At 39.9% G+C, this 13,848-nt stretch overlaps 1 protein-coding gene across 1 annotated transcript in view; it reads right to left on the bottom strand.

Annotated features, from left to right (window-relative positions):
- The window catches only part of LOC145484275 (uncharacterized), a 49,599-nt gene extending 39,149 nt beyond the window's left edge, over positions 1 to 10,450 (bottom strand). The window contains exons 1-2 of the mRNA XM_081462918.1: positions 10,084 to 10,450; positions 9,722 to 9,836 (exon numbers count right to left, since the gene is read on the bottom strand). Coding sequence (XP_081319044.1) covers positions 9,722 to 9,836; positions 10,084 to 10,254 — 286 coding nt within the window. The 5' untranslated portion in view covers positions 10,255 to 10,450. The remainder of the gene's footprint in view (positions 1 to 9,721; positions 9,837 to 10,083) is intronic.
- Positions 10,451 to 13,848: the final 3,398 nt, after the last annotated feature.

Below are 13,848 nucleotides of genomic sequence, written 5' to 3'. Positions count from 1 at the left end.
TTTTCGCTAGTAAGTTCTGGCGCGTTCAGAGATACGCCACACTCGCGGTTTTGGTGTCGGGATCTTAAACTATATTTACTGGACTTTTTAAAGATGCTAGATTTGGCCCTTTCTCAAATCTACACACGTGTATTTCACTTGTGGAAGCCTGTCGCTTTGAACAATGTCTGGGTTAAAGATTCTCGCCCATTTATATCTTTTTATCACTCGCGTGTTTTCTTGAATTAGTTTAGAGTCCCTGTGACTCGGAAATATCGCTTAGGTTCCTAGAAATCGTACGAAAGTTGCGTCTTGTGCGGTCTCGACGACTTTCTGGTCACTAAGTGGCTATATTTCGGCCAGACTGCTCATAACCAAGCGTTCAAAAATTTTTCCTCTGTCCATTTTAATAAAAACCAACGTCTTCTCGAATTAGTTTAGAGTCCCTGGAACTCGGAAACATCGCTCAAGTTCCTACACTGATCGACCCAAACCTGGTCAAAATCGCGCTTCGCGTAGCTCGGTCTCGGCGACTTTCTAGTCACCAAGTAACTATATTTCGGCCAGACTGCTCATAACCAATCGGTGAAAAAATTTTCTTCTCTTCAATTCACTGAAGAACAAAGTCTTCTCGAATTAGTTGAGAGTCTCTGGGACGCGGAAATATCGCCTAAGTTTCTGGAAATCGACCCAAAGTTAGTCAAAATAACTCTGCGCGTAGCCCGGTGTCGGCGACTTTGAGAACTCTCCAATTCAATAGACTGCCACAAGTGAAATACACGTGTGTAGATTTGGGGGAGGGCTAAAAGTAGCATCTTTAAAAAGTTAGGTAAGCATTGGTTGGCATCCCCGAGTGTTGGCAAGTGCGCGTGTGGCGCATCTCTGAACGAGACATAAGAAAGTTAATTTGGGCGAGAATCTCCAACCTAAGCACTGTCCAAATCGATAGACTTCCACATGTGAAATACATTTGTGTAGATTTGGGCTAGGGCCAAAACTAGCATTTTTAAAGAGCCCCGTAAGGATAGTTTGGGATCCCCAGACCAAAAGCGCGAGTTTCCTCATTGCTATACGAGTGAAAATACGTGAGTGAAAAAAAGATATAAATGGGGGAAAATCTTTAACCCAAGCATTGTCCAAAGCAAAAGACTTCCACAAGTTGAATACAGGTGTGTACATTTAAGAAGGGGCCAAATCTAGCATCTTTAAAAAGTCCAGTAAACATAGTTTAAGATCCCGACACCAAAACCGCGAGTGTAGCGCATTTCTAAACGCGCGAGATCTTAGAAGCGAAAAGAAAGTTGATATAGGCGAGAATCTCTTACCCAAGCACTGTCCAGATCAATACACTTCCACAAGTGAAATACACGTGTGTAGATTTTGGGGGAGGGGTAAAAGTAGCATCTTTAAAAAGTTAGGTAAGCATTGGTTGGGATCCCCGCACCTAAAACGCGAGTGTGGCGCATCACCAAACGCGCGAGAATTTACGAGAGAGAAGAGAGTTGATTTTGGCGAGAATCTCCAACCTAAGAACTGTTCAAAATCGATACACTTCCACAAGTGAAATACGTCTGTATAGATTTGGGAGAGCGCCAAAACTAGCATTTTTAAAGAGCCCCGAACCAAAAACGCGAGTTTGCTGCATTGCCAGACGCGCGAAAACACGCGAGAGAGAAAAATATAAATGGGAGACAATCCCCAACCCAAGCATGGTCCAAAGCGACAGACTACCCCAATTAAATACATGTGTGTAGATTTGAGAAAGGGCCAAATCTAGCAGATTTTGAAAGTCCAGTAAGCATAGTCTAAAATCCCAAAACCAAACCTGGGAGTGCGGCGCATATCTAAACTCGCGAGACTTTACGAGAGAAAAGAAAGTTGATATGGGCGAAAATCTCTCCCCCAAACAATATCCAAATCGATAGACTTCCACAAGAGAAATACACGTGAGAAGATTTGGGGGAGGGCTAAAATTAGCATCTTTAAAAAGTTACGTAAGCATTGGTTGGGATTCCCGTACCTAAAACGCGAGTGTGGCGCATCTATAAACGCGCGAGAACTTACAAGAGATGAGAAAGTTGATAGGGGCGAGAATCTCTCACCTAAGCACTGTCCAAATCGATAGACTTTCACAAGTGAAATACACGTGTGTAGATTTGGGAGAGGGCTAAAAGTAGTTAGGTAAGCATTGGTCGGGATCCCCGTACCTAAAACGCGAGTGTGGCGCATTTCTAAACGCGCGATAACTTACGAGAGATAAGAAAGTTGATTTGGGCGAGAATCTACAACCTAAGCACTGTCCAAAATCGATAGACTTTTACAAGTGAAATACGTTTGGGTAGATTTGGGGGAGGGCCAATACTGGCATTTTTTGAAGAACCCCTTAAGCATAGTTTGGGATCCCCAAACCAAAAACGCGAGTTTGCTGCCTTGCTAGACGCGCGAAAACACGCCAGAGGAAAAAAAAAAGTAAATGGGCGAGAATCTCCAATTCAAGCATTGTCCAAAGCGACAGACTAACACAAGTGAAATACACCTGTGTAGATTTGAGAAAGGGCCAAATCTAGCATCTTTAAAAAGTCCAGTAAGCATAGTTTGAGATCCTGAAACCAAAACAGCGAATGTGGCGCACCTCTAAACGCGCGAGAACTTACTAGAGAATAGAAAGTTGAAAAGTGCGAGAATCTCTCACCCAAGCACTATCTAAATCGATAGACTTCCACAAGTGAAATACACTTGCGTAGATTTGGAGAAGGGCTAAAAGTAGCATCTTTAAAAAGTTAGGTAAGTTTTGTTTGGGATTCCCGCACCTAAAAACGCGAGTGTGTGAGTCTCTAAACGCGCAAACACTTACAAGAAAAAAAAAAAGTTGATAAGGGCGAGAATCTCTCACCCAAGCACTGTCCAAATCGATAGACTTCCACAAGTGAAATACACGTGTGTAGATTTGGGAGGAGGGCTAAAAGTAGCATCTTTAAAAAGTTAGGTAAGCATTGGTTAGGATCCCCACACCTAAAACGCGAGTAAGGCGCATCTATAAACGCGCAAGAACTTACGAGAGAAAAGAAAGTTAACATAGGCGAGAATCTCTCACCCAAACACTGTCCAAATCTACAGACTTCCACAAATAAAAAACACTTGTGTACATTTGAGAAAGGGCAAAATCTAGCATGTTCAAAAAGTCCAGTAAGCATAGTTTGAGATGCTGACACCGAAATCGCGAGTGTGGCGCATCTCTAAACGCACGAAAACACGCGAAAGGAAAAAAAAATATAAATGGGCGAGAATCTCCAACCCAAGCATTGTCCAAAGCGACAGCCTACAAACTACACGAAAAACACAAGTGTAGATTTGAGTAAGGGCGAAATCTAGCATCTTCAAAAAGTCCAGTAAGCATAATTTGAGATCCCGACACCAAAACCGCAAGTATGGTGCATCTCTAAACGCGCGAGAACTTAACAGAGAAGAAAGCAAGATACACTTGTGTAGATTTGAAAGAGGGCTAAAAGCAGCATCTTTAAAAAGTTAGGGAAACATTGGTTAGAATTCCCGCACCTAAAACGCGAGTGTGGCACCTCTCTAAACGCGCGAGAACTTACGAGAGAAAACAAAGTTGATATTGGCGAGAATCTCCAACCCAAGCACACCCAAGTCGAAAGACTTCCACAAGTGAAATACACGTGCGTGGATTTGGAGGAGGGAAAAAGTAGCATCTTTAAAAAGCTAGGTAAGCACTGGTTGGGATTCCCGCACCTAAAACGCGAGTGTGGCGCATCTCTAATCGCGCGAGAACTTACCAGAGAGAAGAAAATTGATATAGAGGAAAATCTCCAACCTACGCACTGTGCAAATCGATAGACTTACACAAGTGAAATACGGTTGTGTAGATTTGGTGGAGGGCCAAAACTAGCATTTTTAAAGAGCCTCGTAAGCATAGTTTGGGTTCCCCACACCAAAAACGCGAGTGTGCCGCATCGCTAAACGCGTGACAACACGCGGCTGAAAAAAAGATATAAATCGGCGAGAATCTTTAACCCAGGTATTGTTTAAAGCATTAGACTTCCACAAGTGAAATACGCGTGTTTAGATTTGAGAAAGGGCCAAATCTAGCATCTTTAATCAGTCCAGTAAGCATAGTTCGAGATCACGACACCAAAATCGCGAGTGTGGCGCATCTCTAAACGCGCGAAAACACGCGAGAGAAAACAATATAAGTGGGCGAGAATCAACATCCCAAGCATTGTCCAAATCGACAGACTTCCACAAGTGAGATACACGTGTGTAGATTTTGGGGACGGCCAAATCTAGCATTTTTAAAGAGCCCTGTAAGCATACTTTAGTATCCCCACACCAAAAACGCGATTTTGGAGCATCTTTAAACGCGCGAAAACACGCAAGAGAAAGAAATATAAGTGGGCGAGAATCTTCATCCCAAGCATTGCCCAAAAGCGACAGACTTCCAAAAGTGAAATACACGTGTGTAGATTTGGGGGACGGCCGAATCTAGCATTTTACAAAAGCCCGGTAAGCATACTTTAGTATCCCCACATTAAAAAACGCGAGTATGGCGCATCTCTAAACGCGCGAGAACTTCTTAGGAAAAGAAATTTGATATGGGCGAGAATCTCTTACCTAAGCACTGTCCAAATCGAAAGACTACCACAAGTAAAAAATATACGTGTAAATTTAAGAGAGGGCAAAAACTAATATCTTTAAAAAGCCCAGTGAGCATAGTTTAAGATCACGACAAAAGTTCGAGTGTGCCGCATAGCTAAACACGCGAGAAAAGACAAGGGAAAAGTAAATAGACATCGTTAAAATTATCCATCTAAGCACTGTTCAAATCGATAGACTTCCACAAGTGAAATCAACGTTGGAGATTTGTAAGAGGGTTAAAACTAGCATTTTTAAAAAGCGAGGTAAGCAAAGTTTGGGATCCCCACATCTAAAATGCGAGTGTGCCGCCTCGCTTAACGTGCGAGAACACGCGGGGGAAAGGAAAATTGACATGGAAAAGAATATCTAACCCAAGCACTGTCCAAAACGATGGACTTACACAAGTGAAATTCGCTTGTGTAGATTTGGAGGAGGGCCAAAACTAGCATTCTTAAAGAGCATTGCAAGCATAGTCTGGGATCGTCACACAAAAAACGCGGGTGTGCCGCATCGCTAAACGCGCGAAAACACGCCAGTGGAAAAAAGATATAAATGGGCCAGAATTTTTAACCCAAGCATTGTCCAAACAGATAGACTTTCGGAAGTGAAATACACGTGTGTAGATTTGGGGGAGGGCTAGAAGTGGCATCTTTAAAAAGTTAAGTAAGCATTGGTTAATATACCCGTACCTAAAACGGGAGTGTTGCGCATCTCTAAACGAGAAAAGAAAGTTGATAGGGGCGAGAATTTTTCAATCAAGCACTGTCCAAATCGATAGACTTCCACAAGTGAAATACACGTGTGTAGATTAAGGTAAGAGTTAAAAGTAGCATCTTTAAAAGGTTAGGTAAGCATTGGTTAAGATCCCCGCGCCTAATACGCGAGTGTGGCGCATCTATAAACGCGCGAGAACTTACTAGAGAAAACAAAGTTGATATGGGCGAGAATCTCCGACCCAAACACTGTGCAAATCGATAGTTTTCCACAAGTGAAATACACGTGTGTAGATTTAGGGGAGGGCTAAAAGTAGCATCTTTAAAATGTTAGGTAAGCATTTGTTGGGATCCCTGCACCTAAAACGCGAGTGTGGCGCATTGCTAACCGCGCGAGAACTTACTGGAGAAAAGAAAGTTGATAGGGGCGAGAATCTCTCACCCAAGTACTGTCCAAATCGATAGACTACCACAAGTGAAATACACGTTTGTAGATTTGGGCGAGGGCTAAAAGTAGCCTCTTTAAAAAGTTGGGTAAACATTGGTTGGGATCCCCGCAACATAAACGCGAGTGTAGCGTATCTCTAAACGCGCGAGAACTCAAGAGAGAAGAGAAAGTAGATATAGGCGAGAATCTCTCGCTCAACCACTGTCCAAATCGAAAGACTTCCACAAGTGAAATACACGTTTGCAGATTTGGGGGAGGGCTAAAAGTAGGATCTTTCAAAAGTTAGGTATGAGCGAGAATCTCTCATGTCATGAGGGGACACAAATGACTTCTACTGTAAGTATCTCTTCCTGGTTTTTTTTTCTTTTTTTTTTTCTTTTTTTTTTTTTTAATTCTATGAGAACAGGGCTGTAGTCCTCTAAGAACTACAGCCCAGGGCTGTAGTCCTCAAAGGACTACAGTCCTGTGGGCGGGTGTGTGGCCACTTTATATGTACACCGTGATGTTAGACACCTTAAAGTGCATCTAACCCCCAATTTTGTTTTTCGCTAAAACGAATCTAGGCTTTATTTGAAGCATTTGGGCGAAGAAATTTTTGAATTTGGTTGAATCCTCGATTTTCTATGCCCTTTCAAAGTCGCGCTTGAAGTGTTTCACGACCGCGTTTTAGGGAGTCTGGGGCGGCGGTTCCTGATGACGTCTACCCAGGAACCAAACGCAATGGCGCCTCAGTCAACTCTCTGTATTTGCTGGAGAAAATGGAAAACAAAACTAATCGTTCCGATGTATTTTGGGACTGAAACGTCCAAGCTTTGTCTCAGAATCATTTTGTTTCGTCACTGGAGTCAGAGTTAAGTTTCGATTTGGAAGACACCAAAATAAACTTCGATCGAGCACGTTCGACAACTGTGAACTCACTGCTTAGAGCTTTGAGAGCAAATTACAATATTTCAAGCGACTAAGGGGAAGACTTCTTTGCCGACGAGCTGCTTGTATATTAGGAATGGAAAGCTAGATACGAAGTGGAGGAGCAGGCAAACGAAAAGCAGGAAAGAAAACTCAAGGACTGCTTTGGATGGTAATTTCGTCAACTAAACATAAGATTCCCACTCGTGTTTATAGCCCGTTTACATTTGTCCTTAGCGAGAATGTATTTTGTCAAGGTATGATTGTTCTGTTAAATCCAGTTTGTGTTTTACTTTCTGTTGAATGCTTCATGTTTATAAGAGCGACGTACGTGTTGCAGTTTTCGAGACTTGATGACCTCCAAAACATTGGCTTCGATCGATTGAAAATCGTACTGTTTGGACCTGTATTTTTGAAGCTGCGAGAACAAGGTGGAAGGAAACATTTCATACAATTACCGATTTCACATTGTCACTCATTTTAAGTCGTAACTCCAAATAACCAATGTAAGTTGTTCTCAAAGTTTGCAGTGAAATTCGTCGGATAAGCGAAAAGGATGTGTTCCCTAAGCGGTCCGCAGATAATGTTCCGCGGTCATATTTTCGACGCTATTGCACAGAATCTCTGTCGCACTGCTGATTTCCAAACCTTCGAAAAACTCTGTGAGTCTAACAATTTTGTTATGATGTAATTCTAAAGGATTAATTTTCTACTTTTATCTAAATGGAAAGAGAAATAAGTGCTGGTTAGCGGCGTACAGTTGCGACCTATTTACATATCAGTTAATACGCTTCTTGATCATGATCGGATCACACAACTTTGCCGGTTATGTTATAAATACTGCGGGATTGTAAGATATAGGTTTTCGGTAGTATTTCTAAAAATTTCTGGTTAGCTTTAAGCAGAAAATTTATGAAAATAGTGTTGGAAAGTCTGCGGAACAAATTCCAGTGAGAATTCTTTAATGGTTCTCACAGATTCAGTTCGCTTGTTACGGTTCGACAAAATCAACCGTCGTTTACGTCTTTATTGTACCATTAGCCGATCATCGTCAGTAAATTGTACAGTATATCTTTCTTTAAATCTGGAATATTACTGCAACAGCCGATAGCACCTCTGGAAGGCGTTTCTGCGCACTTTTCGAATGTGTATTGCACAATCCTGAAGGAAATGGGAGGACGTGAGATATGGAACCTTCCTGGGTAGACGTCACAAGAGCCGCTGGACCCATTCTCCTCAAACTCGGTCGTGAAACAAAATGGCGGTGTTTTGGAGCTATTTTCGAGATTTCGTCGGGGCACAGAAAATCGAGGATTTCACGGAATCCAAAAATTTTTTCGCAGAACTATTTCAAATAACAAGTACATTCGCTTTAGCGAAAAAAAAAATTGGGGGGTTAGGTGCACTTTAAACTATTTTTACTGTTTTGGTCGAGTTTTTGATTTCAAAGTGATTAAACGTTCTTTTTATGCGTTCCTGTTAAAAATGATGCAAAGTTGTCAATTTAAGGAATTTCAATTTTTGAAGAAAAGGTCCTGTCAGTACCTTCTTGTTACTTGATGAAAATTTTGCTGGGTTTGTTTTACCAGGGCGCATCATGACTCCTCCTGGAATAAGCTATACCTTCCCTAGTTGAATCGTCATCAGTTTATCGCACGTTATTCAGGCGATTGATTGGAAAAATAATTATACTTTTGAACCTTAGTTCCTCTATTTTCAGGGGATGGGCGGTGGGCTCACTTCTTTCAGAGGTCGTTACTTACGGACTTTTACGATTCGTTGCGTGTGCGAGCCATTGGCCAGGCGATTGGCTAAGCCATTGGTAGCCTTGCATGATCACCTAAGGCACTGACAATCTATCTTAGCTCCATGTACTAAGTTTCTCCTCGCGCTTTTCTTTTTTTTGCCCTCGGCTGTGTAATTGTGCGATGTTTTCTACACAATAACTTTAATTGCCGAGCATGATAATACTGCACGTGGCTCCCACTGCCAACGACGTACTCAGACAAGTATTCCAGATCATCTGGGTTTTAATTCCTTAATATCTGTTTTAGATTGATTGATCAAACGCTCCTTTACGCCCTCCTTTACAAGCATCTCGATGCAAGCTCAGAGTTTATTGTGATGGCTTTCAATGGGTAAACAAGACATTTACGTCTGCTTGCCGCGCTCAACATCCATTCGAAGGCACTTTGGTATCTTTAAGTTCAGTTCGTAGATCTGAACTTGGTTCAGGGGGAGAAGCAGAGGAAGGTTCATGTTGTGTAATTCGTTCATCATTGCGGGATTACGTGATTTATCGGCATTCCCCGGTTTTGTCCGCTCACGTGTTTTTTCCTACCCAAGTCTTTCTTCACCTGTGTTTAGACGTGATCCGATATATAATGACCTTGTTTTGTTCCAGATTATTGGCGTCGGTGGAGTCCGCCGTCATTTGAAAGCGTCGGGAATGGCTCGAACGCACTATTTACTATTAAAGCACCATTAATATCGTGACTTCATTTTAAAGCTTGTCTCATATTCCATCGGCCTATTCTGGTTAATTTTTTATTCAATATCATCAACATGTCACTGAAACAGATTATGATGCCTTCCCTGGCCGCAAGACGAAGAACCCTAGTGACAGTATGTAAGGAATGCTAGGAAAATTGCCTACCATTTCTCTGCGGTACTTACAGTAGAAGCCCCGTGCGTCCCATCATGTATCACCAACCCCAATCCATATCCTACTCTGGCGTCTTTGTCTTTATCTATTATCAGTAGCGGAGCCAGACCTTGGGCCAAGTGGAGGGGGAAATGTTTTGCTTGCCCTGACGGCTTTTCTTCTTTCTGTTATTTTTTTTTCTTTTTTTACCTAAAATAAGGAGCGGCGGGCTCTCCCCTTGATCCGCCATGATTATGTCTGTTACATCTCTTAAGCTTCGTTATTTGGCATCAATACTTAAGTAGGGCTCGGCGTTCAAGTGGCAGCCGGATATGCCGAAATAATATTTCTTTTTACTGAACGACGTGCTCTTACCGTATTGACATTCCGGACCCTGGAACCCAACAGTACACAAGCAGCGGTATCCTTTGTTCGTAAAACCGGTTTGACAGGTTGCTTTGCTCTTGCAGGGGTTGCTAACGCAAGGGTTCTATTAATACGAAAAAGAAAACAAAAAAAGGAAAATGCCACATTTATGGTTTATTTAATGAAAATTGTCACTGAATCCTGGGCTAACAGCGTAGGAAAAACTAGTAGCTTTTGAGCAATATCTCGACTACCTTTTTGTCGAAAGAAGATTCACTGACCTCGGCTTAGAGGAAGTAAAAGGCATTGTTAGACGTATAGTACCACTCCTTTTTCATGCCATTAATTTTATTTTGAGCAATCATTGTTACCTTTGCTCCACGGTAAATATAATCTGGGTTTTCCTCAAAGTCGTTTTCATTCCCTTCATGAGTAGCATTATTCAATTCACATCTGTGTCCCTCAGGTTTACTTCTCTTCATCAAATTGTAACTTGCACAGTTTTGCTCCATGTAACAAAGCGCATCACAGAAATCCGTCATTAAGGGATCATGAACCCGTATCACGTGATTCGCGAGACGTTTGCCGTGGATTACTTGCTCGGGTCGAAAGTCCAAGTGACGACATTGATCTGAAAAAGAGTGTTTAGCGCCAGTGTTTTTTTCTTTTTTTTTGGTTAACACGGTGGCCGACAAGAACTTAACAGAATCACAAAACCCACCACAGAAAAGACAAACGGTAAAACAATTACAACACCTATAACAGTATTAATACAACTTACGCTATCACAGAAAGCAACAACAACAAACACAAAATTCAACACATGACCACAAGACACGAAAAAGAATCACGGAAAACCTACATCACAATACAAAACCCACAACAGGGATACAAAAAGGCACAAAGCTAACAGTTTTGACTCAAAATAGACCCCAAATATTGCTATAAATATATGTAACTCAATTCCAGAACGTTCCAACAATGTAATTAACGTACAGCAGCAGTAACAAACGTATCAGTCTAGAAATTTCTACTTTAGAGGCTCTGGAAAAGCTACTGGTTCTTGTTTGTTTGTTTGTTTTGTTTTGTTTTGTTTTGTTTTGTTTTGTTTTGTTTTGTTTTGTTTTGTTTTGTTTTGTTTTGTTTTGTTTTGTTTTGTTTTGTTTTGTTTTGTTTTGTTTTGTTTTGTTTTGTTTTGTTTTGTTTTGTTTTGTTTTGTTTTGTTTTGTTTTGTTTTGTTTTGTTTTGTTTTGTTTTGTTTTGTTTTGTTTTGTTTTGTTTTGTTTTGTTTTGTTTTGTTTTGTTTTGTTTTGTTTTGTTTTGTTTTGTTTTGTTTTGTTTTGTTTTGTTTTGTTTTGTTTTGTTTTGTTTTGTTTTGTTTTTCTGAAAAGTGTGTTCTGTTTGGTCGCTTTTTCCTTCTCGTTATTAAACATGAGGCCAGGCCGGAGATGCTCCCCAAAAAAATATGTAAGCCGTCGCTTATCTGCATTATTTTCTTTTACAATTAGGTAATTGTTTATTTTAAAACTGGCGCAGGGTTTCTATTCTGTTATTTAAGTTGCACAGATTTTAAAAGGGTTAAAGATGGCATTCGTAGTTTAAATTTTCAGAATGTTTATTGTAAATATGGTTGATTATTTCATAGTAAGTTATTAACCTAGACTTATTCGATAGCATATATAAAGTACTTTTATTTTATTGCTTCTTTGTTCTGAGATATTAGCACTCCTATGTTACACTGAAATCCGAATGGAAATAAAGTTGTGTATAAAGTTATGTATATATTTATATATGTATGTTTGTGGTTTTCTTTTTTCAAGTATCCAGAAACGTTATTTCTTTGTTTAGTGTTAGAACTCTCAGCCGTCAGTAAATGTGATAATCGGGTGCTATCTGTGGACTTCGTCAATGAATACGTTGATCTCATCTTTGTTTATGTTCCATAGTGAGAACAAATCATCGATAAATAATGGTAATTGAACTGAGTGGAATGCAATTTGGTCTGAAATCATACGTGTGATTTCAAAATCGAACGAGTGCGCAGCGCAAGTTTGATTTGAAATCACAAGTATGATTTCAGACCAAAAATTGCACGACACGAAGTTCAATTGCCACTTTATTAGATCAATTTTGAAATCGCACAATTTATCGCCTTAAATTTTAGATTTTTGATGTATTGTTCCAGTAGCCGGTTTGTTAAAAAAAAAAAAAAAAAAAAGTGGAACCGGAAACGCCTTAACGTCTCATTTAGTATGCAAAACGATGTCATGTGACGAAAACTCATTCGAGCATGACAAAGAAACAAGCAGTTCTGATCAGAAGTCAGAACGAAAATAGTCTACTTCAGGTATAAAAGTTCAATTCTCGTCGCCTGAATCAATTATGGAAGGCCTTCCTTTCTTCTGTGGTTGAGCCTGAGACTTTTCATTGTCTTTGGGGACGGAATTTGAAGGTGCATATCCTGTGAAATTCTGCGATCGATTTCTTTTCAGTTGTGAAACTCCCTCGAGTGCACGATGCCCAGTGGATTGCAAGGATAACCAGTGATTTCAAAATGGATTTAATAAATATTTTTAACACCAAGGATTTCTTACTGCTCTGGTTAAGTATTTCTTTCTCCCTCGCAATGATATTGGCAAAACAGTCCTGATAGAATCTTTTATAGTTCCCATTGGTGTGGATTTAGTGATTCAGCTGCTTTTGCCCTGGTTTTGTTATTCTTTTTTTACGGTTTGTTTTCATGTTGTGGGTTTTGCGATTCTGCTTTGTTCTTGTTGGCTGCCGTAGGTTGGATCTAAGAGGCGTTAAAACATCGTGCAGCACGTTATGCAGTTTCAATGGTGATGTAAATATCTCTTGTACATTTTGGTGATACCATAGATAGGTAAAATACGGAAATTAAAAGACATTTACGAATAGACTTGGAATAATGTAACGCGTTGAAATGATCACGAGTGGAACATCGATCGTTTTATTTTACCGTAAGCAGTGACATGAGTCAAGAAATTAACACAATAAACACTTTTGTCTATTAGTATTCATTAAAAATTTCAAATATTGAAACATTACTTTCTTTTCCTGAATGCCAGTTATTGAGTGGCCGAAGATACTCGAAAAACCTATATCATGCGTAAATCAATTAAACCCAAAGATATTTATTGGCAAATTTTCTATGAAAGTGTAAAAAGAATATATTTTTTCCAGTTTGCTCCATTTTTCTCGCCTCCAGCGAAACATGTTGTATGTACAGTAGTGAAATTAATGGTTTGTTGCTGAATGTTACTTTTTCCCAAAAAATTGAGAAAAATTAACAATGCGGGAGTGTTAACACAATACCTTTTTTTTTCTTTTTCAATTTTAGACACCAAACGACGCGTAGCTATTGACAATAACTTACTCTAACAACGTGCTAACAGTTTCGTGCCCCACTGTTCTTCGCCCCCCAAAAAATAATTAAATTTCTTACCACAACATGGTGCAATTTGATTCACTTTTTAGCCGCACAGTTGGCAAAAGTGTAAATAATAACTATAACAACCTTGAACGATAAAAAAGAAAGAACGAAACTTCTGCTAAATTCACGCTAAAATAAAATATCGTAATTTTTTTTTTTTCCTCAGAATAACGGATAATGGCGCTCAGCGATAGAGAACTAGTGATTTTAACCCAAGACAACTCGGCCTCTATGAGGTCATATTAAAGTTTATATTTAACACAAAACGATTGGAAATTAGCATATATATGAAAAAAAGACACAACAGGGCAGTGTTGAAAGCCGTGCAAAGCAATAAGATATGTAAACACTTAGCATTACGAAAGAAAAAAGTGACAATATTACCACTTTCATTTCGCAACGCTTAGTGCTTAAATATTTTATCACTTTTTCTCGCTTCCAACACTCCTATACGTTGGAAAGTTGTTCTTTTTTATCGCTAGCCTCGGTCCTTATTGTTTTCTCTTTTTTCTCTCTCTCTCCCTCTCTCTCTCTCTCTTCTTGATAGAAGAAACGAAAAACAAAGGTATAAACACATTGATTTATATACTGACCTTAATTGCGACTTTTCACCTTTGTTTGTGTTATCATATTACAAATGACTTTTCAAAGTTCGCCGTTTTCGTGGTTCCCTAAATTTCTT

Source organism: Orbicella franksi, chromosome 4 (assembly GCF_964199315.1).
Source record: "Orbicella franksi chromosome 4, jaOrbFran1.1, whole genome shotgun sequence".
Lineage (NCBI taxonomy): Eukaryota > Metazoa > Cnidaria > Anthozoa > Scleractinia > Merulinidae > Orbicella > Orbicella franksi.
This window is presented reverse-complemented; position numbering and strand designations above follow the sequence as displayed.